The 27,195-nt window shown below is 46.7% G+C and overlaps 1 protein-coding gene across 1 annotated transcript in view; it reads left to right on the top strand.

The window, feature by feature from the left end:
* Lamc2 (laminin subunit gamma 2) overlaps nucleotides 1-27,195 on the top strand; it is an 82,004-nt gene that overhangs the window by 47,032 nt on the left and 7,777 nt on the right. Inside the window, exons 5-19 of the mRNA XM_045141206.1 lie at nucleotides 2,040-2,176; nucleotides 2,946-3,068; nucleotides 4,558-4,747; nucleotides 7,071-7,183; nucleotides 8,849-9,067; nucleotides 9,615-9,797; nucleotides 11,455-11,700; nucleotides 13,436-13,581; nucleotides 15,935-16,091; nucleotides 16,981-17,186; nucleotides 19,992-20,071; nucleotides 21,314-21,454; nucleotides 22,785-22,929; nucleotides 24,633-24,782; nucleotides 25,253-25,367. Of these exons, the coding sequence (XP_044997141.1) occupies nucleotides 2,040-2,176; nucleotides 2,946-3,068; nucleotides 4,558-4,747; nucleotides 7,071-7,183; nucleotides 8,849-9,067; nucleotides 9,615-9,797; nucleotides 11,455-11,700; nucleotides 13,436-13,581; nucleotides 15,935-16,091; nucleotides 16,981-17,186; nucleotides 19,992-20,071; nucleotides 21,314-21,454; nucleotides 22,785-22,929; nucleotides 24,633-24,782; nucleotides 25,253-25,367 (2,351 nt within the window). The remainder of the gene's footprint in view (nucleotides 1-2,039; nucleotides 2,177-2,945; nucleotides 3,069-4,557; nucleotides 4,748-7,070; nucleotides 7,184-8,848; nucleotides 9,068-9,614; nucleotides 9,798-11,454; nucleotides 11,701-13,435; nucleotides 13,582-15,934; nucleotides 16,092-16,980; nucleotides 17,187-19,991; nucleotides 20,072-21,313; nucleotides 21,455-22,784; nucleotides 22,930-24,632; nucleotides 24,783-25,252; nucleotides 25,368-27,195) is intronic.

The following is a 27,195-nucleotide window of genomic DNA, read 5'->3' as shown; positions in this document are numbered from 1 at the left end:
GCATTCTGCCAATCCCTTCTACCTGGGTGGAGGAAGTGCCAGATCACTAGCTTCTGTTTCCAGGGTCTTTGCTGCTGAGGAGATGGTGAGGCAAAAGAGCTTCAGTGTTACGAGAGAGAAGTCACTTTTTGAAAGCCGTTTGGAGGATGTTTGGTGTTTTCAAACAGGATCTTGCTCTGTAGCTGGCCTGGCACTCAGTATGTACCCAGGCTGGCCTTGGATTCATGGTAACCCTTCTGCCTCTGTTTCCTGAAGACCTTGCTTTTGAAAGCTTTGTAATTTTAATTTTCACTTTTTAATTTATTTTTATTTGTGTGTGTGCGCACGTATGCACACACGCACGTACCACAGTGCACACGTAAGAGGTCAAAGGACAACTTTGAGGTGTCTGTGCTGTGCCCTCTTTGAGGTGGGTCTCCTGCCGGTGCAGACGGCCACACGGCAAATGAAAGCCAGCCTAGCTAACCTGTACGCTTCTGGCTCCCCTGGCACCACCTGCCAATGCCATAGGCACATCGAAATCCCAGGTGCGTGTGGCACTTTGCATCCAGCTGTACACGGGTGCTGGGGAATTAAGCCCAGGCTGGCAGGCTTTGCAAGCAAGTGCCTTTAACCAGGGCACTATCTCCAGCCCCTATCTTTTGTTAAAAAAAAATTTTGTTTTGAGACAGGGTCTCACGTTTGAAGCATAGGCTGGCCTTGAATTTGACCTATAGCAGAGGGATGGTCATGAAGTCCTGATCCTTCCTGAGCCTTCACCTCCCAAGGGCTGGGATTATAGTCATGCCTGACTTTGAAAGCTATTAATCAGAAATAGAAAAGTGATATAAAAAAGCTGTTGTCATCACCACCAACAAGAAGTCGGCTTCTGCTAAAAATCGTGCCATGCCAGTGAGACAGGCCGTCCACGCGTGTGGTCACCGTTGGAATTCACGGCAGTCACCTCTGCGCTTTTCTTTGTCATTTCGTCAGCCATTTCCCAGCTCCATAACCTCAGACAATTTTTTGGGGGGCCACTCTATTCTCTTCATCTAAGAAACTTGGAAATAATAATTCATCGTAGGGTCCAGTAAATGAGTGTAGACATAAGGTGCCTCGCATAGCATAGTGCTGAGGTCACTGGAGCGATCACTGTTTCATATGGAAGAAGGTAACTTGAACAGAGAAAATGCAAGTCCTCTGCAGCCTCCTTGACCCACAGCTAAGACTTGCCTGGCATTCGTCCTCTTAAGAACTACTGGAGGGCTTGGGCTGGGAGCAGAGATGGAATGCCAGCCTGCAGCTAGCTGCTCTCAGGTGCTTCTAGCCAGCCTTTCTCTTTAAAAAAAATTTTAAAAATTATTTTCAAACAGAGAGAGAGAGAGAGAAGGAGAGTGGGAAAGAGAGAGAGGGAGGGAAAGAGAATGATGTCCTCTAGTTGCTGCAAACAAACTCCAGATGCATGTACCGCTTTGTGCATCTGGCTGTACGTGGGTACTGGGGAATTGAACCCAGATGGTTAGGCTTTGCAGGCAAACACCTTAACCTCTAAGCCATCTCTCAGCCCCATCTTTTCTCTTTGTCATATCCACCCCTGCCCTTTGCTGCTTTGGGGTATGAGTGTCATGATGGTGATAAATACCTAATGGTCTTGAGGGTCAGGACAGCTGAGTGGGTAAGGTAGGAGCCTTCCTTGTCTTTCCTAGTCCCCACGTTGCCCTCAAGTTCTGCCCATCCCTGCTCCTTCTCCCCCCGCCCCACCCACCACTGCATCCATTCCCAAGGATGGATCTGTCTCCAAGTTTCCAGACCACCAAGGTACATGTGATTCTGTGTGCACTGACGAGAGAGAAGGTGCACGTTGCTCACGTGTTCTCATTGAGGGGCCTGTGATTTTCCTGTAAGGGACCTGGGGAGGAGGTGCAGCTTTCCCTGCTCTGAGAGTCAATAATGCCAAGTGGGAGACGAGGAAGTAGAAAGAGGCCAAATAAGCCATTGAATTCTCTATACAGAATAACAAATAACATAGCATTGTCTTGATTTCTACAATGCCCCTGCAGGTGTCGACCAGGTTACTACCATCTGGACAGGGCAAACCCTGAGGGCTGCACCCAGTGTTTCTGCTACGGACATTCAGCCAACTGCCGCAGCTCCGTAGACTTCAGTGTCCACAAGATCACATCGACTTTCCACCAGGGTAAAGTGTGCCACACCAAAGAGGTTTTATTGTGTTTATCTTAAAATTATATAGAGATTCTTTTGCATACTGACAACCACTCCCCCATCTACAGGATGGCTTCTTAAGCCAGCTTGACGTTTTCTTGTTTGTAATGTACATTACATTATTTTGTCAGGGTGATAAGACAAAACCTGTTGTCTTGAAAAATTATAGCTGAACAACATATGAATAGTTTAAAACAACTAAAAAGAGACTATTTTTATACTTCCCACCCACATCTATTTCAAAATCTCACACACACAAAAAGGATTATTCATTTGGACAGGAGAGTTTATGAGAGTGTTCTGGTATCCACCTCCACTAATTACACTGCTTTCACATACATTGAGATAACTTATCTGAAATTAGTTAACAAGGTGCTGACCACTATGAAAATACTGGCAACTGATATAATTTTAATGACCCTGAGTTTTTAAAGCTTTTCACCTCACAAGACCAGACCTTGTTTATATAAGTACAATAAAAATACAGATGACAAGCAGGTGAAAACATGCTGTCTTATCACAAGCCCAAAGAGAAGTGAAAGCAGTTTGTGGGTTGGAGCCAGTGCAACCAAGACCCTAGTTAACAGCGGTATCTAGGGAACTTCAAACACTGTAAATGAGGAAACACTAAGAAAACACCATTTTCTACTCCTGTGAAGACTTTTTGGCAAGCCAGTGTTGCCTTCCTGACGTCACTGGATAGGAGGGCTTGTCTTTGAGAGAGTGGTGTTTTTGTCTTGCAGATGCTGATGGCTGGAAGGCTGTCCAGAGAAATGGGGCTCCTGCCCAGATCCACTGGTCACAGCGCCATCGGGATGTGTATAGCTCAGCTCGACGAGTGGACCCTGTTTATTTTGTGGCACCTGGTACGTGAGGGGTAATGAATATAGAAGCAAACCATAAGGGCTAGGAATTTGGGGTAGAAAAATTGAGTTGGAAAGTGGGGAATCCCCATCACAGGGCAGCAGTATCTCAAGGAGACAGCTGGGGTTTAAGCACAATTTGATAAGTCACTACATCATGGCATCGTAGAGCAGACTGGTGTCTCTGAGATTGGCCCTGCTGAGGTACCTGGTTTAACCATATGGGAAGTTGCTAGGTGCCTAACCTGAACAAGAAATCAAATTTGTGCATCTACTGAGAAGCAGGTAGAAAAGGAAAAAAAAAAAAAAAAAAGCATTTCTTAAGGCATTAAACACTCTTAAGTTTAAATACATGTATTACTCAGTGAGATAGGCCAGGGTGGCAAAGCTCTGGTTAAAATTTGAATCCAGGGCTGGAGAGATGACTTAGTGGTTAAGGCGCTTCCTGCAAAACCAAAGGACCCAGGTTCAACTCCCCAGGACCCACATAGGCCAGATGCACAAGGTAGTGCATGCACCTGGAGTTTGTTTGTAGTGGCTGGAGGCCCTGACATGCCCATTCTCTATCTGCCTATTTCTCTCTCTCTCAAATAAAATAAAATAAATAAAATGTTTTTTTAAATGTTTTTTGTCTATTTTTTATTTATTTATTTGAGAGCGACACACACAGAGAGAAAGACAGATAGAGGGAGAGAGAGAGAATGGGCGCGCCAGGGCTTCCAGCCTCTGCAAACGAACTCCAGACACGTGCGCCCCCTTGTGCATCTGGCTAATGTGGGACCTGGGGAACCGAGCCTCGAACCGGGGTCCTTAGGCTTCACAGGCAAGTGCTTAACCACTAAGCCATCTCTCCAGCCCAAAATGTTTTTTTAAAAAAAGAATCTTCAGCTGGGTGTGGTGGTGCACGCCTTTAATCCCAGCACTCAGGAGGCAGAGGTAGGAGGATCACCATGAGTTCGAGGCCACCCTGAGAATACAGAGTAAATTCCAGGTCAGCCTGGGCTAGAGTGAGACCCTATCTCAAAAAACCAAAAATAAAAAATAAAAATAAAAAAAGAATCTAAATCCTAGTTTGTAACCTTAGCTAATGAGTGCTTCCTAAGTAAGTTGGTTTTTTTTTTAACCTCTGAACTGAAGTCCTCTTAATTGCAAACTGGGAATGGGCATTCCAACCTTCAGGAATTACTGTCATCAAATACAATATGTGCAACTGCATTCTGCAAATGACACTCTTGCTGATTTTTCTGTAGTCTTTAAATACCAATCTCTCATAAAGGACATGCTATGAACCCATCTAATAGGTGGAATTGTCCTATAATGAGGTGCATTTCTGTAACTAACCCTCCTTCATTGCCAAAAATGGGAGGGTGAGTAGGTGAAATTGTGAACATTATTACTGGGAGGGTGAAATTGACAGCATTAATTCATATTTGTGTATGTGTTCACCTTCCCAGCATCACAACTGATCTTGTTTATAAATTCTGTTTCACAGCCAAGTTTCTTGGTAATCAGCAGGTGAGTTATGGGCAAAGTCTCTCTTTTGACTACCGTGTGGACCGGGGAGGCAGACACCCATCTGCTCATGATGTGATTCTGGAAGGTGCTGGTCTACGCATCAGAGCTCCCTTGATACCACCAGGCAAGACCCTTCCCTGTGGAATCAGCAAGACTTACATGTTCAGGTGAGAGAGATCATAAGTGGATTGAGTTGAGCAAACAGCGATTGAAGTCCAAGACCTCTAGGTTCATTCTCGCGGGCATGCATTCATTCAACAAGCCTTTCTGAGTTCTCTCTAGGCATAGTTTACAGGCAGAGACAGGATGTGGGTCCTTCCCTCTGATACCGACAGGCTCATGAGAGAGAGAAAAGCAGATGCCAACATTGCAGCTTGTCAAGTGACTGTGTTGACAGGTGTTTTGGTCTGCACTGGGGTGACCCAGAGAGAAGCTTCTCAAGGTGTGATGAGCAGTCCCGAAGGAAAGGAAAGGGTAGGGCCGGGGTTAATGTGGCAGAGGAAATACCATGCTTTTGTGTACTTGGGAAGTTCCTAGTTAAATGGGAGTAGAGCAAGAATTGGAGGAGAATGCAGGGAGGACTGAGATCAGAGAGGCGGTGGTGAGTGCAGAACTGCCCTATGTGATGTGGATTTTGTAGAATCTGAGTATTGAATGGTGTGTTTGAGGCATTGGGGAAGTTATGCCTGCTGCGTGCCCAGGGCTGGGTTAGTGGCTGGGAAAGGAAGATGGTCCTTGACTTACGAGAGCTCATGGTCTGGAAGGATAGGTATCACATCTAAAAGCAAAAATGATATAGTTCAGTGGTTGCCTTAGTGGTGGGACATGTTCATGACATCTTGGAATGAGCCTAATTCTGCCTGGAGCTTCACAGAGGAGCAAATGCATGTCTGAGGATGGAAAGCTGCGTGGGGATTTTCCAGGAGAAAATTCAGAGGACAACTTCCATGTGTGAATTCATGTGAGGCTATGCCAAGATGTCACATAGGGTGGGGCAAATCACAGTTTTCTGTGGGAACTCAGCATGCATAAGGGAAGTGGGCAGATAAGATTGAAAAGTCTACCAGACAGGCGTGGTGGCTCACGCCTATAATCTCGGCACTTGGAGAGGCTCAGGTAGGTGGATCGCCATGTGTTTGAGGCCAGCCCAGTGAGTTCCAGGTCAGTCTGAGACTAAGACCCTTCCTCCTGAATAAAACATTAGATTGAAAAGTTTGGAAAGGATGCAGATACCATGTGGAAGATAATTTGGGGAGTCCTTAAGGGGACCATTATAAGACATTCACAATGGGTCAAGTTAGAGGGGCTGAGGGCCTAGCCTGCAGCAGAGATAATATGAGTGGAAAAGGTAGATCACGGTGCACACACGAGCTTTGTACTTAGTTCTAACTGAGTGTGACTTACTCTGATGTGCCCACACAGCCTTCCTGCCTGGCATAAAATACTGAACGTTCTCACCTTCTTGGCTTAGGGGTTCATTTTCCACATTCTTCCTTTGTATGAGCATTCTGTGCACCCAGGCACAGCTACGGTGTATTTCTGTATGCCTAATGGCACTCATTGTATTGTGTAGCTGTTTAACCATAGACTCCACTGGCTGAATGCTGCTAACTTCTGCCTACTTGTCTTTTCTCTAGCCTCACAAGTTTTAGTTGAAGCCCAGGACACAGCCAGTATTATTTATGTCTTCTTTCAGTGACGTGTGGTATGTGTGGTGTATGCACGTGTAAGTGCTGATGCAACACTCTGTGGGTTTACCTGCAGCGGCTTGAAGGAGCATGGAGGGTGTCCCCCTCCAATATTCACCAGGCTGTGCTTTCCCTTGCCATTGGGTCTCTTGCTGATTTAGGAGCTTGCCCTTTGTGAGCTCCATCGATTTAATCTTTTTATTATTTATTTATGTAAGAGAGAGAGAAAGAATGGGCACACCAGGGCCTCTAGCACTGCAAACAAACTCTAGACGCATTACCACCATATGCATCTGACTTACATGGGTACCGGGGAATCGAACCTGGTACCTTAGGTTTCACAGGCAAGTGCCTTAACCACTAAGCCATATCCCTTGCCTCTACTCGCCATAGGATTTGGGTTACAGTCTGCATGGCCCCATCCAGCAATTTACATGGGTTCTGGAGTTTTGAACTCAGGTGGTCTCAGGCCCTCATGCTTGAACAGGAAGTGCACATAATCACTGAGCCATCTCTTTAATCCAGTTTTTTTTTTTAAAATTTAATGGAATTAAATATACTTACTTAGGTGCTGGAAATTGAATCCAGGGCTTTGTGCAAGCTAGGCCAGTGCTCTACCGCTGAGCTTCATCCCTGTGCCAGCCCTGCAGAGAATGAAACAAAGGGAGGTTATTCTTGGAAACAGTAATTCCAATAAAAGTCAAAACATAATTGAGAAATAGTAGCACCTGGACTCTTTCTTTGCATGAGGTGGTGAGACGGTATGAATTGGATTTTTGAAACTTTATTTTCAATTATGCAGATTAAATGAGCATCCGAGCAGTCACTGGAGCCCGCAGCTGAGCTACTTTGAGTACCGAAGGTTACTGCGGAACCTCACAGCCATCTGGATCCGAGCTACGTATGGAGAATACAGTAAGCAGCCAAGAGAGTGAGCGCTCTCTGCTTTGGTTTCATCTTCACTTCTGCTCTAAGGCATCGGGAGGCTTCGATCAAGCGGATCAACTACCCGATGGCTTTCATGTAGTCCGGTGGAGACTACGTTTTTATATCCTCCAAGGTTTTTTTCCTAGAAGACCTTCTTCCCCCCTCTCTCCCCTTTCCATCCTTCCTTCCCTGCCTCCCTTGTCCTTCCTTCCTTCCTTGCTCCTTTCCCTTCTCTTCTTATTTTGGCAGTGGGACAGAGTCGCACTCTATAACCCAGGCTGGCCTGAATTTACTATGTAGACCAGGCTGGTCTTGAACTCTTGGATATTGTGTGTGTGTGTGTGTGTGTGTGTGTGTGTGTGTGTGGTTTTTCAAGGTAGGGTCTTGCTCTAGCCCATGCTGACCTAGAATTCACTGTGTAGTCTCAGGGTGGCCTTGAATTTACAGCAATCCTCCTACCTCTGCCTCCTGAGTGCTGGGATTAAAGGCGTGCGCCACCACACCCGGCTGGTCTTGGAACTCTTCACAGTCCACCTGCCTCAGCCTCCTGAGTGCTGTATGTGATTATAGGTGTGAGCCACCACACCTGGATTTAGAAGGATGTTTTTCTAAAAAGCAGGCAACATTGATGAAAAATGCTACTATTGAAGCTTATCACAAGACGGTCCGTAGTGAATTGGCCCTGTTTCCTTAGCTAGGAAAAGGCTCCAACACCCCAGCCCTGTCTAGGCACTGAGTCATTTTCTTTCTGGGATTAAGAACATACTGAACAATGTGACCATGTTTGAACATTATCATGTATTTTGTTAACTCCTTTTAAAAAATATTTTTATTTATTTATTTATGAGAGAGAAAGAGAGGGAGAGAATGGATGACCAGGGCCTCCAGCCACTGCAAATGAACTCCATGTGCATGTGCCACCATGTGTATCTGGCTTGCATGGGTTCTGGGGAATTGAACCTGGGTTCTTAGGCTTTGCAGGCAAGTGCCTTAACTGCTAAGCCATCTCTCCAGCCCCTAACTCCCTTCTTTGAACTTAACATGTTGGGGTCTCTTCACCTCTCCTGGAATCCTGTGAAGGAGACCTCCTTCAGCTTTTTAGTATTTGTGTCCAAGGAAGCATGGCTGGCCTCCACCATTTCCATGCAGCAAACAATGTAGGAAGTAGGAATGATGTCAGTTAACAATTTGTGAGTTGTAACTATTTGCCGATGGATTATGATATGTATTGTCCCATTCCATTCTCATAACAAACTGGCAGAAGTCGCTGTCATTTCCCTTCTAAACTGAAGAAACAAATCTGGAGAGGTCAAGGGGTTTGCCCAATTCACACAGCTAATGAGGACTCAGCCAGAATTTAAACCCTAATTTTCCTGACTCTAGAGTACCAACCCATGGACTGCTAGAGCAATCCACGTAGCATGATATGTGAACGCCACTTGCCAGGGACTTAAAATAAAATCCAAAGATGGGCCTGCCTTGCCTGCAACTCACTATGATAGACCAGGCTGGCTTTGAACTTGCAGAGATCCTCCTGCCTCTGTTTCCCAGAGTTCTTGGATCCCAGGTGTTCATCACCATGCCTGAGTGTGATCTTAGATCTTTAGAATTTACCTCTTGCAGTATACGTCTAACCTCTTCTCTGTATTGCAGGCACAGGGTACATTGACAATGTGACCCTGATTTCAGCCCGTCCTGTCTCTGGAGCCCCGGCACCCTGGGTTGAACACTGTGTATGCCCTGCTGGGTACAAAGGACAGTTTTGTCAAGACTGTGCTTCTGGCTACAAAAGAGATTCAGCAAAACTGGGTCCTTTTGGCACCTGTGTTCCCTGTAACTGCCCAGGAGGAGGGGCCTGCGATCCAGACACAGGTGAGGGACATAACAACTGGACCAGGTGGCTGGGGGTGCAGCCAGGTGGTTTTGGGTCTCCTATGGAGCAAGAAATACTAGGTCTGGACTCATTTCAGGGATGGGAAAGGATTACGGGGAGTGGGACCGGACTCAGGGAAGCTGGACATGGTGCCTTAGTACATTGAGTCCTTTTCATTATGGAAATGCCACAAGGTTGTGAGAAAGGTGCTAGGTTACAGGAAATGGCTGTCATGGTTCAGTGCAAGGTGGGGGAATTGGTATCAAGTTGCAGGAATTGTGCCTGGAGATCAAAGGGAAGTCAGGGTCTAAATGAATGTGCCAGCTAGTGGTCTGGGATCCTGGAGGGCAGGGGAGCAGTGTTGTGTTATGGACAGTAAAGCAAGTGGGTGTCTACTGGGCACAGAACGATGCGGGTGAGAGGACTTTAGATCTGGTACAAGGGTGAGACGAATGCCAGTGCTCAGACCCCGAAAGACAGCCTGGGCTTCGTCCACATTGAAGGACATGTGTTGTCTGACCAGTACTTCTCTCCTCTGCCTCCCAGGAGATTGCTACTCGGGGGACGAGAACCCTGACATTGAGTGTGCTGACTGTCCCATTGGCTTCTACAATGATCCACACGACCCTCGCAGCTGCAAACCATGCCCCTGTCACAACGGATTCAGCTGTTCCGTGATGCCCGAGACAGAGGAGGTGGTGTGCAGCAACTGCCCTCCTGGAGTCACCGGTAAGGCCAGGGGCCTGCTCGGCAGCTGGCTGCTGCGTCCTGTCTCCATGCTGTGCCTCTGGGTAGACAGCTTCTACACCAGAGAATTTCTAGGAACTTATAATTGCAGCTTAATCTACATATGTCCATCCTAAAGATAAGAAGCTCATGATGCTTGAGTGGACTGTGGCTTGAGCAAGTGCTGGGTGCACACTTACAGAAGGAAACAAAGCAAAGCTCTGTGTTGGGAGTGTTTGTCAGTTCCTTTCTTTTTTTCTTTTTTTTTTTTTTTTTTTTTTTTTGGTTTTTCAAGGTAGGGTTTCACTCTAGCCCAGGCTGACCTGGAATTCACTATGGAGTCTCAGGGTGGCCTCGAACTCACAGCGATCCTCCTACCTCTGCCTCCCAAGTGCTGGGATTAAAGGCGTGCGCCACCACACCCGGCTCCTTTCTGTTTTTTTAATAAGAACTTTTATTTTGATTTTTATTTGTTTATTTGAGAGCAAGTGAGAAAGAGAGAGAGAGAAGGAGAAAGAAAGAGAGAATGGGCACACCAGGGCCTCCAGTCACTGTAAACAAACTCTAGTTGCATGTGCCCCCTTGTGCATTTGGCTTACATGGCTACTGAATCGAGCCTCGAACCAGGGTCCTTAGGTTTCACAGGCAAGCACTTAACCACTAAGCCATCTCTCCAGCCCTGTCAGTTACTTCCTTGTTGCTGTGAACAAATAACGGACCAGAAGCAACTTAGGGAAGAAAAAAGATTGATTCAGGGTTTACAGTTTTGAGGGGAAATTTCATGGTGGTGGAGAAGGCAAGGCAAAAGCAGCTTCACATGTTGTATTGGAGTCAGGAGACAGGGGCCGACCAGGAGGTGAGGCTGCATTATAAAACCTCAATGTAGAGCCGGGCGTGGTGGCGCGTGCCTTTAATCCCAGCACTCGAGAGCCAGAGGTAGGAGGATTGCCTTGAGTTCAAGGCCACCCTGAGACTACATAGTAAATTCCAGGTCAGCCTGAGCTCGAGTGAGAGCCTGCCTCAAATATCCAAACAAACAAAGAAAAAAAAAAAAAAACTCAATGTAGGGACCCCCTGTGACCTACTTTCTCCAACAAGGCTCCACCTCTAAACATTCTACAGCCTTCCCGAACAGCGCCACCAGGTGGGGACCGAGCATCCAAACATACAAGCCTGAGAGAGGCATTTTCCCTTTAGACCCCAAGAGACTTGCATGTAGAAGTTGAAGTTGGGCTGGAGGGATGGCTTAGCGGTTAAGATGTTTGCCTGCAAAGTCAAAGGACCCGGGTTTGATTCCCCAGGATCCACGTAAGCCAGCTGCACAGGGTGGTACTCGCTTCTGGAGTTTGTTTGCAGTGGCTGGAGGCCCTGGCGCACCCATTTCTCTCTCTCTCTCTCTCCCTCTTTCTCTGTCAAATAAATAAGTAATAATTTAAAAAGAAGAAAAGAAGATGATGATGATGATGAAGTTTTCAGACCAAGTACATGGGTTAAGTTAATTGATCATGAACTGTGGTCGAGAAGGGAATGTCCTGGGGTCTCGGGAACAGGGCATGTGCCGGGCCCTTCTAGCTGGTGCCTGGCTGCTTTGAGGTTTCTATGTCTGGTCCTGCTGCCAGTGGGTGACGAACTGGCCACTCGCTCCTTTGTGTCTTACCAGGTGCCCGCTGTGAGCTCTGTGCCGATGGCTACTTCGGAGACCCCTTTGGGGAGCGTGGCCCCATTAGGCCTTGTCAGCGCTGCCAGTGTAACAACAACGTGGACCCCAGTGCCTCTGGGAACTGTGACCGGCTGACCGGCAGGTGTTTGAAATGCATCCACAACACAGCCGGCGCCCACTGCGACCAGTGTAAAGCAGGTTACTTTGGGGACCCGTTGGCTCCCAACCCAGCAGACAAGTGTCGAGGTAGGACGGTGCCCACAGACCGATTGTGCCTGGTGTGTGTATGTGCCTATAAACTTCTGAGAATGTGTGCATAGATGCAAAGGTGAGGGCAAGGGGCAGTGAGTATGGTCACACCACTTGGGTTCTGTGACCCATGATAGCCTGAACCCACCAGATGAAGACTCAAGACCATTTCTCCCCCAGCACTGTGCTCTGGAAGCTCTCAGATGGTTAAAGCTGGGCGGGAGAAATGAAAAGGGTCAGGTTTACATTCCTGAGTGGAAAAGCAGATAAAATGGGGCCACGTCATATGCCCAATCCCAAGGCAGTTAGGCAGGGAAGTGGCTGCCAGACCTGTCACAGGAGGGTAAAAAATGACCCACAACCAAGCCTGAACAAACTGAAGTGAGGCACAGGGAGGCTCTAAAGAAGATGAAGAGACCCTCTCCGGAAGTGAGCCTCATTGACGGGTAGAAGGGAACCACTGAGAGTCCTAAGGAGCCCCGGCTTCAAAGCCACCGCTATCAGAGGGCGCTCGTCGGGGCTGCTTGCACATGCAGATGTGTGGTCCCACTCAGCTTGTGTCTCGAACCTTTGCATGTGGTGTACTCTAGACATAAGATCACCCTGTATTCACAAAGCTCCCAAGATGGCCTGGTGCATGGCCATCTTGAAACCTGAAGATTCCTGGGCCAGACCATACCTGAGCCCAACCCAGAGGTCAGCTAGGATGTGGGGAGAGCCCGTCACGAAACGAAGAACCCACATGACATTAGTTAGCAGTACTGAGTTCAAGCCCAGCTTGGTAGCATGCCTATGTGATGTGTCTATTCTGTGATTCATCCCTCTGAACCTCATTTCTTCATGGGTGTGGGTAATATCTAACTGAAAGTGGTTGCAAAGATCAAATAACGGCAAATAGAAAGCACTGCAAATGTTCGAATTCTAGACCGCACACGGTGCTCACACCAGTAGTTCCAATTCACATGAGGCAGGAGGATCCGAAGTTCAAGGCCAGCCTGGTCTACAGAGCAAGATCTTGTTTCAAGAAAAAAAAGTAAAGAAATAAATACATTAGTTAAAACTCTTTACAAGTGTTGCCATAAGGCATTACCAGTGAAGATTTCATTAGCATTATTAGGCTGTACATTTCTTCATTGTCAAGTCCCCACCACATCGGATGGTACTGCCTTCTTGCAGCACTTTCTGAATCGAAGGCAATGAAATGGAAGGCGCTGAGCATTGACTGAGCAATCATCGCGACTTCCCATTTATCTGTATTAGCAGAGGTGTCCAAACTCTTCACATGTGTCGGGCCAGATTCATAGCTGTATTGCAATGCATGAGGCCTGCAGGTGGCAGGTTAGACATGCCTGGCCTGAGACCCTGAGCTCACACTTCTCATTGGGCAACCAAATAGGCCTTGAAAAAGCAAGCAAACAAACAAAAACCACTATGAGCCTTATGAGCGAAGTCACAGTGCCAACAGAATATCCAGTGGGCTTCTAGTTGAGTGAGAAGAGGGAAAGGATGGACTGGTGTAATTAATACCTCTTCATCCACACATACCAAACACCCTTCAGGGAATTCCTAAGGCACCTCTATAAACTGTGCTTGAGGACGATGCCACAGGATGAATCTAACAGACTATGAGTGATGGGGGCAAAAGACTTGATCCTGTTCTTTGCTGAACCTCCCGTTTCCGGGGCTCCTGAGATGGGATTACTCCATGTGTCTCTGTCTTGTCTCTCTCTAGCTTGCAACTGCAACCCCATGGGCTCGGAGCCTGGAGAGTGTCGGGGTGATGGCAGCTGCCTTTGCAAACCAGGATTCGGTGGCCTCAACTGTGAGCTCGCAGCACTAACCAGCTGTCCCGACTGCTACAACCAAGTGAAGATTCAAGTATGCCTGCTTCTCCTCCCCACACCCTAGCCCCGGACAGCCAAGTGCCTGTGTCCTCAGCTCTGCCACGTGTCGAAACCTCACCTCATTTCCCAAGCATGGGAGGGGAGTTGCTCTCTCCTTTAAAAATATTGTGCTAAAAAATCTGTATAAGCTAGCAAGTTGACATTCCCTATGTACTGTGTTCAGCCCCCACTTGCAGATCCTGTCTCATTTGGTACTCATTCATAACTTAGTCCCCTTGGAAGAAGAAGTATTCTGAGCTCGGCTCCCGCTGTCAACAGTATCTTACCGTGCTCTCGTTTTTTCAAAGTGACATGGCCAAGTGGAATTGGGACTGCCACTCATGCCCTCCAGAGTCTGAGCTCAGTGCGCTTGCCACTATGATACGCTATTTTCCAGCTAGGTCCCCCCCCCCACCACGAGATACCCCTGTAAACCAAAGTCCAGAGCTGAGCTCATGCCTGGAACCCTAGCAGTTGGGACGCTGAGAGTTTGAGGCCTCCTGGGACACCTGTTGAGTTCTAGGCCAGTGAGTTCTAGACCAGTCTGTCCTGCAGAGGGATATCAATCATGTCACCAAGATAATAATAATAATAATAATAATGGTGATAATAATGGGAGTGGGAAGGCTGGGGTGAGGGCTTGCTGTGTAGCATGAGGATCTGAGTTTGACACCCCAACACCATGTATAAAGCCAGGCATCACAGTACACACCTAGTATAATATATGCTATATATACATGCTAATATGTATATATATATATATATACTACAAAAATCTGTGATATGTAATATATACTGTATATAACCCAAACACTTGAAAGGCAGAAACTAGAGGATCCCCAAGAGTTTTCTTGCCAGCTAGTCTAGTTGAATCAGGGAGCTCCACATTCAGTAATGGACCCTGCTTCAAACAAATAAGATGGAGCCAGGCATATTGGCACACGCCTTTAATCCTAGCACTCGGGAGGCAGAGGTAGGAGGAGCGCAGTGAGTTCGAGGCCATCCTGAGACTACATAGTGAACTTCAGGTCAGCCTGGGCTAGGGTAAGAGCTGACCTCGAAAAACCAAAAACCAAAAAATGATGGAGAGTGATTAAGGAAGACACCCAACATTGATCTCTGGCCTCTACATGCATGGACACAAAGAAACATGTATACCCCCTCACATACACATGAACATGTACATATGAAAGAAAATTTCAGAGAATAATGATCTTGATGAGCTTGAATGTTGCTGATACTTGTTGATTGTTGTTATTTTTCTGGAGGGGACAAGGAAAAGGTCCAAATTAAACCTCATATGTAGAATACACTCAACCTGGTTTAAAAAAAAATCAACTGTTTAATAGTCTTGGCAAAGGGGAATGGCCCTGAGATAAGGTCTCATGAAGCCTGAACTTCCTGTGTATCTGAGGATGATCTTGAACTCCTGATCCTCCTACTTGTACCTCTCAATACCAGGCTGGGATTACAGGCACCGCCATGCCCTGCTAAAAGTTTTTATGACAGTCCTGGGGATTGAACGTGCTGAGTGCCAGACAAGCTCTTGACTGCTGAGCTATATCCCAGCCCTTAATGGCCTTTCATAACACTTACTGGTGCCAGGCCCTGTTCTTAGCACTGTACTAACTCATTTAGCACAAGATACAGTTGTGTATGTAGTCGTAGTATTGTCACCTCCATGTGACAGTTAAGAAGAGTGGCTTGTCCAAGGTCACACACAGTAGTAGTGGGCCAGGATTCACACTTCAAATCTGAGCTCTGCAGTCTAAATCTTCAATCACTAGGACAAACCAAACATGCCTAAGTCCTCTGAGTACATGGAATTAAACTGTTCTCTGTCCTCTGTTCTTTTTTAAAAAATTAATTTGTGTGTGTGTGTGTGTGTGTGTGTGTGTGTGTGTACACATATACTCTAGGGTCTCCTGACATCACACATGAATGCTCTACACTTGCACCTTTTTAAAAAATTTTTTTGTTCATTTTTATTTATTTATTTGAGAGTGACAGAGACAGAAAGAGGCAGAGGGAGAGAGAGGGAGAGAGAATGGGCGCGCCAGGGCCTCTAGCCACTGCAAACGAACTCCAGACGCGTGCGCCCCCTTGTGCATCTGGCTAATGCGGGTCCTGGGGAACTGAGCCTCGAACCGGGGTCCTTAGGTTTCATAGGGAAGCGCTTAATCACTAAGCCATCTCTCCAGCCCCACTTGCACGTTTTTGTTTTTTTTTTTTTTTTTTGCTTGTGGCCTATATGGGTGGCTTGGAAATTGAGCAGGCTTTGCAGGCAAGTGCCTTTAACCACACAGACATTTCCCTCTCTTCTGATCCTTTGTCCCATGTGGTTTCAGCTGGATCAGTTCATGAGGCAGCTTCAGAGCCTGGAGGTCCTGGTTTCGAAGGCTCAGGGCAGAAATGGTGCAGTCCCCAGTGCAGAGCTAGAAAGCAGGATGCAGCGGGCGGAGGAGGCCCTCCGGGATATTCTGAGAGAAGCCCAGATTTCCCAAGGTGAGCAAAGCAACTTCTTATCAACAGGAGAAGATTCATATCTTGGAAAGAATTGTGACACTAGGTGGTAGAATCCTCTTTGGCCAGCAGCTTGGCAGGTGTATCAAGCTGGGCACAAGGACCATCTGTGATGTTCCCTTGTGACCTGAATGATGGCATTTAAAGAGAAGTCACACACATAAATCTCCTAGGTCTTTTGTCATTTTGCTACATTAGTCAGCCCTCTACTATGTGAGACCGGTCTACATTTTAAAAAATTATTTGTTTATTGACAGAGAAGGGGGAGAGAGAGAATGGGCATGCCAGGGCCTCCAGACGCGTGCACCCCCTTGTGCATCTGGCTAATGTGAGTCCTGGGGAACCAAGCCTGGGTCCTTTGGCTTTGCAGGCAAAACCACTAAGCCATCCCTCTAGCCCCCAGTCTACATTTAAAAAAAATATTTATTTTTGGGGCTGGAGGGATGGCTTAGAGGTTAAAGCATTTGCCTGTAAAGCCAAAGGACCTTCATTTGTCTTCCCAGGACCCATGTAAGCCAGATGCACAAGGTGGCGCATGTGTCTGGAGTTCGTTTGCAATGGCTGGAGACCCTGGTGTGCCCATTCTCTCCCTCTCTCTCGCTTTGTCTCTGCCTCTTTCTCTCTTGCATGCTCTCTCAAAATTATTTATTTGCAAGAGTGCACATGAGAGAAAGGAGCACACACAGGGAGAGAATGGGCTCACCAGGGCCTTTCGCCACTGCAAACTCCAGGTGCATCTGCCACCTTGTGCAGATGCACAAGGCTTATTAGGGTATCAGGGAATCATACCTGGGTCCTTAGGCTTTGCAGGCAAGAGCCTTAACCACTAAGCTATCTCTTCAGCCCCATTCTACGTTTTTTTTGTGTGCAGGTACAAGTAGATCCCTCGGCGTCCAGCTGGCCAAAGTGAGGAGTGGAGAGAACAGCTACCGGAACCGCCTGGATGACCTCAAGATGACCGTGGAAAGGGTCCAGGCCCTGGGCGATCAGTATCAGAACCGAGTTCAGGATACACGCAGGCTCATCTCTGAGATGCGCTCAAGCCTGGCGGAAAGCGAGGCTTCCCTGCGAGACATTGTATGTGCCCTTGGCTGCTGTGTGGGGAGGTGCCCCGTAGATCTCTCTATTTCTGGGTTTCTAGTTCTATCTAGCAGTGGTTGGACTTCTTTGAAACGGTCACATCTATCCTTTATGACTTTGGGCTCCTGCTGTTTCCCATGTCACTGCAGTATGTTCTCCTCCCTAGTTCACTTATGTCTAACCACAGCTCTATTTTAGCCTGGCCTCTCCTCCCTTCTTTCTGCATGCTTGTTTTGTTTGTATTTGTATTTTCAATCCACAATAGAGTATGTAGCTGCTGGATTTGCTGCATGAATGAATGAATGAATGAGGAGGAAAGGAGGAAATAAAGAAGGAAAGTAAGCAGGTAGAAAGGAAAGCCTGGGGAGGACAGTTCTGAAAATAAGAAAACCAAGTGGTTACCAGTGGGATCAGCGCACATTCCCGATGTCATCTGCATTGTCATCGGTGGGGAGATTTGGTTGAGCCCTTTTCTGTTTATGATATGGTGTGGCTGGACCTGGCAGTGTAAATCCCTGAAATTTCAGTACCCAGGAGAATGAAGCAGGAGGTTAGCAAATTCAAGGTTATCTTCCTATACACAACAAGTTTGAGGCCAGCCTGGGCTACATAGTGAGGCCCTGTCTCAAAAACAAACCAGGACTGGAGAGACGGCTTAGCAGTTAAGGTGCTTGCCTGCAAAACCTGAGGACCCAGGTTCGACTCTCTAGATCCCACATAAGCCAGATGCACAAGGGGACACAGGCGTGCTGGCTTGCACATGCGCACAAGGTGGCACACGCACCTGGAGTTCAGCTGCAATGACTGGAGGCCCTGGTGCGCCAGTTCGCTATCTTGCGCGCTCTCCCTCATTTTTAAAAAAAAAAAAAAAAAAAAAGCAAAACAGGGCTGGAGGCATGGCTTAGCTGTTAAGGCACTTGCCTGCAAAGCCAGAGGATCCAGGTTTGATTCCCCAGGACCCATATAAGCCAGATGCACAATGTGGTACATGTGTTTGGAGTTCATTTGCAGTAGCTGAAGGCCCTGGTGTGCCCATTCTGTCTTTCTTTCTCTCTCTCTTTCTCTCTCTGCTTTTTATTTTTCTTTCTCTCAAATAAATATAATAAATAAAATCATTCACTTAAAAAAACAGCCCAACAAAACAAACAGAAAAGACTATGGTGACAATGATGTAAGGAGATGGTAGGAGAGAGTAGACTGGGCTGAGCTCGGTGACATGCTCCTATAATCCCCACCCTTGGCGGTGGAGACGTGAGGATCTGGAGTGTAAGGTCAGTCTCAGCTACCTTAGGAGTTCAGGGCCTGCCTGGGCTATATGAGACCCCATTTCAAAAAAAATGAACTTGGGGCTGGAGAGATGGCTTAGCAGTTAAGTGCTTTCCTGTGAAGCCTGAGGACCCTGGTTCGAGGCTTGATTCCCCAGGACCCACGGTAGCCAGATGCACAAGGAGGCGCATGCATCTGGAGTTATTTGCAGTGGCTGGAGGCCCTGGCGTGCCCATTTTCTCTCTGCCTCTTTCTCTCTGTCTGTTGCTCTCAAATAAATTTAAAAAAATTAAACTGAAAATACAAAAGGAAGCTGGAAGATAATCAGGTTATATGATGCAGAAATCATTAAAATGTATTGATTTTCTCCCTTATTACAAAGATGTTTGTTGTAGAAAATAAATTTTTTTTTAAATTTATTTATTTATTTGAGAGCAACAGACACAGAGAGAAAGACAGATAGAGGGAGAGAGAGAGAACGGGCGCACCAGGGCTTCCAGCCTCTGCAAACAAACTCCAGACGCGTGCGCCCCCTTGTGCATCTGGCTAACGTGGGACCTGGGGAACCGAGCCTCGAACCGGGGTCCTTAGGCTTCACAGGCAAGCACTTAACCGCTAAGCCATCTCTCCAGCCCGAAAATAAAAATTTTTTATGATCACGTTACTACTAAAAACTGTTGAGATTTGGTAATCTACTATACATATAAAATAAATTTAAAAATTAGGATATATAATATAATAAATATGTATATGTATGTTATATATATTTTGAATTTTTGAATTTTTATTTTATTTATTTATTTGAGTGAGAAAGAGGCAGATATGTATAGAGAAAGAATGGGCACACCAGGGTCTCCAGCCACTGCAAATGAACTCCAGATGCATGTGCCACCTTGTGAATCTGGCTTACATGGGTACTGGGGAACCAAACCTGGGTCCTTAGGCATTACAGGCAAGTACTATAACCGCTAAGCCATCTCTCCAGCCCCAATTCTTAAAATATTTTATTTTTATTTATTTATTTGAGAGAGAGAGAGAGAGAATGGGCACCCCAGGCCTTACAGCCACTGCAAATGAGCTCCAGGTGCATGTGCCACCTAGTGCATCTGGTTTATGTGTGTTCTGGGGAGTCAAATTGAGGTCCTTTGGCTTTGCAGGCAGGTGTCCCAACTGCTAAGCCATCTCTCCAGCACCCCCAATTTTTTTTTGAAATAGGATCTCACTATGTAATCCCAGACTGGCCTCAAACTCCTAATTCTCCTGCCTTGTCCTCCATGTACTAGGATTTCAGGTCTGTCCCTCTATGCCTGGCAGACATATACATAATTTTGAATGCATCTATATGTTTATGTAGACTTTTTTTTTGCCCATGCATCCTGTTTTTAAATGGAACCATCACTGTGACTAGAGGTTTTTGGAGTGTCAGGGTATGGAATCCTATGTGGCTAATGACAGGTGCTTCTGACATTGAATTATACCTGATTAGGTGCCATATAGCCAAACGCAGAGCCTAAACTAGTTCTCCTTTTTCCACAGAACATTCCTGATTCAGATCCCTATGAAGGGCCAAATGGCTTTAAAAGTCTGGCTCAGGAGGCTACAAGATTGGCAGACAGGTAAGAAGCTGTCAAGGGTACCTCTGCTCCAGGCTGGCCCTGCAAGGCCCAGCTTGAATGAGACAGAAGAGCCCCCAGACACATGCACCAGATTCATCCCCTCCGAGCGCCCTCTTTTGTGCCCCACCGCTCCTTGAAGCCAGTTCTGAGCCACGTGGCTTTCCATGTGCGCCTGTGGACACTGTGCCGGAGCTGGGGGTGGCTGTTCCTTTCGCAGACGTCTCTGTGACTCACAGCATGGCTTTGGGGCCACATGTCAGATGGGATTCCTCAGGCCGCATAAAATGAATCAGCCCTTGGAAGCCGCCTGTTCTGCAGCTTTCAGGGACTTCTAGGCTCCCATATCAGGCCTGGAAAACAAGTAGCAACAAGTTATTTGCCTATAAGAGCCAAATGTGCAGAGGGGGACTTCCTCTTGGCTACCGGCTCTGCAGGACCCCAGGGTTGACAGGCAGCTCCCCTGGTCCTCTCTGACTGTAAATCCTACCATGCTCACAAAGCTTGCTGTTGGCAGAGCATTTGGCAGGGTCGCGGGCTCTGCTAGTTCCAAGTGGAATTCAGTCGGCAGCAGAGGGCTGGCTTGTGATCTTGCAGAATGATCTGCCTCCTGAGCCCTTGTTTTTTTTTTTTTTTTTTTTTTGGTTTTTTGTGGTAGGGTCTCACTCTAGCCCAGGCTGACCTGGAACTCACTATGGAGTCTCAGGGTGGCCTCAAACTCATGGCGATCCTCCTACCTCTGCCTCCTCCCAAGTGCTGGGATTAAAGGCGTGCACCACCGCGCCTAGCCCGAGCCCTTGTTTTTGTTGTTGGTTTTCAATATCAGTTCTTAGAACCAGAACAGAAACTCATGGGAGACTTTTATTGAAGGACTTTGTCCCCTTAGTTCTCTGTCCAGTTTGATGTTGCACTCAAAATAGGTCAGAAGTTGGACCCTGGATGACATGAGACATCCTTGCAGATGCAATGGCTTGTCACCTCAAGACTGTGCCTGTCTACTTCTGTCCCCTCGCTCCTCTGAATATGCCACAAAGAACTACTACGGGGCTCTGGCCTGAGGCTTAACTGCCCAGAACCCCTGCTTCTTGACAGTTTCTCTAGTTCTCCCTGGCTCAGTCCTGTTTGATTTTTCTGTCAAAGCAGTTCCCTTACTCTCTTCTCTTCATCTACCTGAAAGACCTATGCTGTGAACCTATGCCTGTTTTTCTATGAAAATGCTAATTCTTTGTTTTTCATCATCTTCAGCCACGTTGATGCAGCCAGGACCATGGAGCAGCTGGCGAGGGAAATCGAGGACTATTCCAGCCAAGTCCTGTCACTGGCCCGCAAAGCAGGGGGTGGAAGCGGCATCCAGGACAGCTCTGTGGTACAAGGGCTTATGGGAAAGTATGTTTCAGCAGCTCCTCACTTGGGCTGTAAAAGCCAGATCTTCCCAATGTATAATGCAAGCCATGCCTGAGAAGCACCATGTTTCTTTGAACACGTGTCAGTCATGAGAGGGCCAGGAAAATGAATACACTTATTTGGGAAAAAGCAAGTGTCTTTAAGACTAGAAGAAGAAAAGGTCATTAATTTAAATAAAAGTTATGTTTTTATTTTTATTTATTTGTTTGAGAGCGGCAGAGAGAGAAAGAGGCAGAGAGAGAGAGAGAGAATGTGTGCTCCAGGGCCTCCAGCCACTGCAAATGAACTCCAAATGCATGTGCCACCTTGTACATCTGGCTTACATGGGTCCTGGGGAACCGAGCCTCAAACCAGGGTCCTTAGGCTTCACAGGCAAGCATTTTACACATAAGCCATCTCTCGAGCCCTTATATTTTACTTATTAGAGAGAGGGAGTAGCAGCAGAGAGATTGGAGGTACGGGGAAAGAATGGGCACACCAGGGCCTCTAGCTACTGCAAATGAACTCCAGACACATGCACCATCTTATGCATCTGGTTTTATGTGGGTACTGGGGAATTGAACCCGGGTCATCAGGCTTTGCAGGCAAGTGTCTTAACCACTGAGCCATCTCTCAAGCCCAAACTTATGTTTTCATTAAGTGATTACATATTTATAGAGATGGTTACCTTCCATGGTATTTAAAGTTATTATGTAAACCTATCTGACAGTATGGGGGAATATAAGGAAAATATATTATCAGGAGTTGGGAAACTTGGGTTGAATTTTTCTGACCTGTTCTGCGTGTAGGCTGAGATCTATGTTTAGACTGTGGAAAGGATCCACGTCTGACGCAGAGCCTTGCTCGAGTCTTCTGGTTATTCCAACTACTTACTTTTAAAACAACAGGAAGGAGTTTTGCTTATATAAAAAAAAGTAAGTTCTGCTAGGCATGGTGATGCACACTTATAAACTCAGCACTTAAGAGGCAGAGGCAGGAGGATCATGGTAAGTTTAATGACAGTTTGGTCTACATAATGAATTCCAGCTAGCCAGGACTATATAGTGAGAGTTGTTTCAAAAATAAAATAATAAAAAAGAAAGAAAAGAAAAAGAAATAGGAAGAGGTTAAGTTCTTAAGGTCCTCTTTTTTTCCAAGGTAGGGCCTCACTCTAGCCCAGGCCGACCTGGAATTCTCTGTGTAGTCTCAGCGTGGCTTCGAACTCATGGTGATCCTCTACCTCTGCCTCCCAAGTGGTGGGATTAAAGGCATGCGCCACCATGTCAGCTCGCTCTTTTTTTTTTTCTTAAACCATCACTTCTTTCTCTTACAGATTGGAGAAAACCAAGTCCCTGGCCCAGCAGTTGTCAAGGGAGGCCACCCAAACTGACATTGAAGCTGACAGATCTTATCAGCAAAGCCTCCACCTCCTGGATTCAGCATCTCAGCTCCAGGGACTCAGTGACCAGTCCTTTCAGGTGAGGCTGGGAAGCCTGGGCGCTTCCCGTGCATATGAAGGGCCATAGAAACTTCTCTGGGAATTCTATCATGTTGTTCATCCATTCAGCTTGTTCTCCACGGCACCTTTACTATTCAGTATCACATGACTACAGTGAAACACCTAGTAACTATCTTCTCAAGAGAAAAGCTCAGGCGAGTTCAGTGGCTTGGAGGTTCAAAGGCACAGCACCTGTATTGGCAGTATTCTGGTGAGGGTGGCAGAGGGGCATGATGGGCAGCTATGTCAGAGGGAAAGTTTCCATCTTAACAGGAACAGAGAGAGAAGATGGACAGGGTTGAACTGTCCTTTTCAAGGTCACATACCTACCTCCCATGAGCCCCCACCTCCCAAAGGGTTCACTCTCCCCAATAAGAAGACCAGACCCTTCAACATGGTAATTCTCTACCTAGATTCACACCACGGCACGGACTCACCTTGCTTTAGGGTCAGAAGAGGAGTTATCCTTCTAATTACTTATTTTCATGTCCTACTCTCTGGAACAGTCAGGTGAACCCATTAGTGGAGAAAAGTTATATCCCTTTCCTAGTTCTGGGAACATTGAAATCAGTAGGAAATTCTTAATACAGTTTGATGCATCTCTGTATATTGCCAGCAAGAAGACTTTTGCCATGCAAAACCTTCATGCTATTTCTGCCATCAATCCCTTGACTATAGCGCACTTACTAGATTCAGAAGATTCAGCTCTATGCCTATGTGAAAAGCCACTCAAAGGAGAGAGCAATTGAGCGTGATACCTGTTGCAGTCAGGTTCACACAGCTGGCAGAAAAACACCCGACCGAGGAGAGCAGCTTGTTGGGGAGAAGGTTGATTTTAGCTTACAGGCTCGAGGGGAAGCTCCATGATGGCAGGGGAAGACGATGGCATGCGCAGAGGATGGATACCACTTCCTGGGCAACATCAAATGGACAATAGCAACAGGAGAGTGTGCCCAACACTGGCATGAGGAAGCGGGTTATAACACGCATAGGCCTGCCCCCAACAATACACCGCCTCCAGGAAGTTTTGATTTTCAAGTTGCCATCAGCTGGGGACCTAAGTTTATGGGGCACACCTCAATCAAACCACCGCAAATACCCAGTGTCCACTTCTGGCCTCCACATGCATGTATACTATATGTACATATATGTGTGTCCATGCATATGAGCACAATACAAATATACCCATACCACATACACATACACTAAAAATAAATTAATAAATAAGGCTGGAATAATGGCTCACTTAGTAAAGCACTTGCTATGCAAGCACGAGGTCCTGGAGCTGTTAACACCCACCCCTGCACCCTGTAAAATCGCTAGGCACAGCCCCATGGTTATAATCCCAGAACCAGGGAGCCAGAGACAGGGAATTCCTGGGATGCACTAGCTGGCATGGGTAGCCGATCAGTGAGCTCGGGGTTCAGCAAGAGCCCCAACATCAACCTGTGGCATCCATGAACCCTCACGCATACAGATGCAAAGATAACTCAATACATGAATAAATAAAAATGACTAATTAAAAAGAGCAGAGATGGGTTGGATTTTTGGGGGTCCTGCTGGCTGACTTTCACTGGGCAACCTGCCTTAAAGTTGTCTTCCTAACTGTGGTGCCAGGCCCTAAGGTTGGTATGGGAACTGGTGAGTGGAAAGTTAGACTTACTCATTCCTTTGAGCCCACAGGTGGAAGCAAAGAGGATCAGACAGAAGGCTGACTCGCTCTCAAACCTGGTGACCAGGCAGATGGATGAGTTCAAGCGGGTCCAAAGCAATTTGGGAAACTGGGAACAAGAAACCCAGCAGCTCTTACAGGATGGGAAGAGTGGGCGGCAGGTATCCTCCTGTTAATCTGTTCACTGAATCTGTCAGCAGGTACGAGTGCCTGCCATGTGACTGGAAATGCCAGCACGGCCAGAAGCTCTCGGAAAGCCACCGTGCCGCTGGGTACAGAGGGAGTCACTGAGCCGTGGGGCGTAATGGGATTAGCTCCACTCCTGAGTCAGCACTGGCACTTAGGGATAGGACTGAGGCTACCAGCTTGGCTTCAGGACATGGCTACAGATTAAGAGATGGTTTGCAGAACTGTTCTTGCATGTGGGAGTTGGAGAGTCTCCTCTAAAAGGCATGTGCTGTTGACATGAAGTTTGCTTTAAAAGTCAGCCTGGAGTGCAGAGGGTGTTGCTCCAGCACCCCTGGACTCTGTGGTGAATCACAGCACGGTGTTGTCACAGAGAACTGTGGCGGGGTGATTTTGCCAGCAGGAATGTACTTACTCTAATCGTGTTCTGCCTGCCTATTTACAGAAATCAGATCAACTGCTCTCCCGTGCCAATCTTGCTAAAAGCAGAGCCCAAGAAGCACTAAGTATGGGCAATGCCACCTTTTATGAAGTTGAGAACATTCTGAAGAACCTCAGAGGTTAGTGCCATGTGGCTCAGGTCACTTGACCATTTTAAAGGGACAGCCATGACTGATAAGTCCTCATGGCTCTCCCTCAGCAGTAGGTATACTGGGGTGCTAATAAGTGCTTAATCAATGTCTTTCTAAGGTCATATATATATAATCTCAAGCAGAGTGTGGTGGTGCACTCCTTTAATCCCAACACTCAGGAATCAGAGGTAGGAGGATTGCCATGAGTTCGAGGCCACCCTGAGAATACAGAGTTAATTCCAGGTCATCCAGAGCTAGAGTGAGACCCTACCTTGGAAAGAAAAAAAACAAAAAAACACCTCACTGGTACTTGATGTTGGGAACATGGCTCAGTCAGTACAGGGCTTTTCACACAAGCATGAGGACCCAAGTTCAGCTGCTCAGCACACATGGAAAAGCTGAGAGTGGTGGTCTGTGTCTGGAACGTCAGCTTGGGGAGGCAGAGACAGCAGTATCCCTGGCTAAGCTAATTTGGGAAGCTCCAGACTCAGTGAGAGATTCTATCTCAAAACATAAGGTAGAGGGCTGGAGAGATGGCTTAGCAGTTGAGGCACTTGCCTGCAATGCCTAAGGACCCAGGTCTGATTCCCCAGTATCCACATAAGCCAGATGCACAAGGTGGCACATGCATCTGGAGTTTGTTTGTGGTGGCTAGAGACCCTGGTGTGCCCACTCTCTCCACCCCCCTCTCTCTTTCCCTCTCCCCTTTTCTCTCTCTCTCTTTCAAATAAAGTAAATATTTTTTAAGTGGTTGGAAAGATGGCTTAGCAGTTAAGATACTTGCCTACAAAGACAAAGGACCCAGATTTGATTCCCCAGGACCCATGTAAGCCAGAATCACAAGGTGGAGCATGCATCTGGAGTTTGTTTGCAATGGCTAGAGGCCCTGGTGTGCCCATTCTCTCTACATCTCTCTCTCTGCCTCTTTCTTTATTTCAAATAAGTAAAAATAAATAAAAATTTTTTAAAAAGTAAAGTGAGGAGCAATTGAGAAAGACACCTGTTTTCAGTCTCTGGCTTCCACATGCACACATACATACACACATATGTGCATTCTTGCACATACAAGTATGCTTCCACATACCCACACACATACAAACATGCATACATATGTCTACTCATACCACACATACACATGCCAAAGAAAATTATGTAGGCAATGTAAGATTTCAACTAAATGAGTTCTTATGATCTCTGTGGTGCCACCAAGGTTACTGTATGACCAAAAGCAAGTCACAGTCTTTCTGCATCCATATTTCTTCCTCTTTCTTTTTGGTTTTCTGATATAGGATCTCACTCTAGCTCAGGCTGACCTGGAATTCACTATAGTCTCAGGGGGGCCTCAAACATGTCATTTCTGGGTAGATATTTTTCATTTTCTTGGAACACTTGCTATGGGGTCATGACATCTAGCTCTCAGGAGATTTGGGTTGCACATTTGCAGAGATTTGGCTAAAATTTCAGGATTCTTTATAACAGACAAAAGAGAACCATTCCTAAAATCCTGAGATTTTCTTCATAGAAAATCCCTCTTATTCACTTTAGCCACCCCTCAACTCTTCATTGACAGCTTAGGGCTTTAGGCTCAGAGTAGAGAGTGGGGCTTCAGAGATCTTAGCTACTGCTTGACCACTTTGGACGTTGATACTTTCTCAGTGGTGGGGACCTCGAGCAGGCTAATGGTTAGTTTCTCTAAGTAAAAAACTAACTGTGGTCCCTCCAATGCCTCTTTTGAGATGGTTTCTCTTGGCAAAGAAAGTGTAATCCCAGACACAACTTCTGACCAAGCAGTAGTCCTTTTCAGGAAATTTTTAAT

Source organism: Jaculus jaculus, chromosome 1, assembly GCF_020740685.1.
Source record: "Jaculus jaculus isolate mJacJac1 chromosome 1, mJacJac1.mat.Y.cur, whole genome shotgun sequence".
Taxonomy (NCBI): Eukaryota; Metazoa; Chordata; class Mammalia; order Rodentia; family Dipodidae; genus Jaculus; species Jaculus jaculus.
Note: the sequence above shows the minus strand (reverse complement) of the source record. Positions and strands in the feature narration are given on the sequence as shown.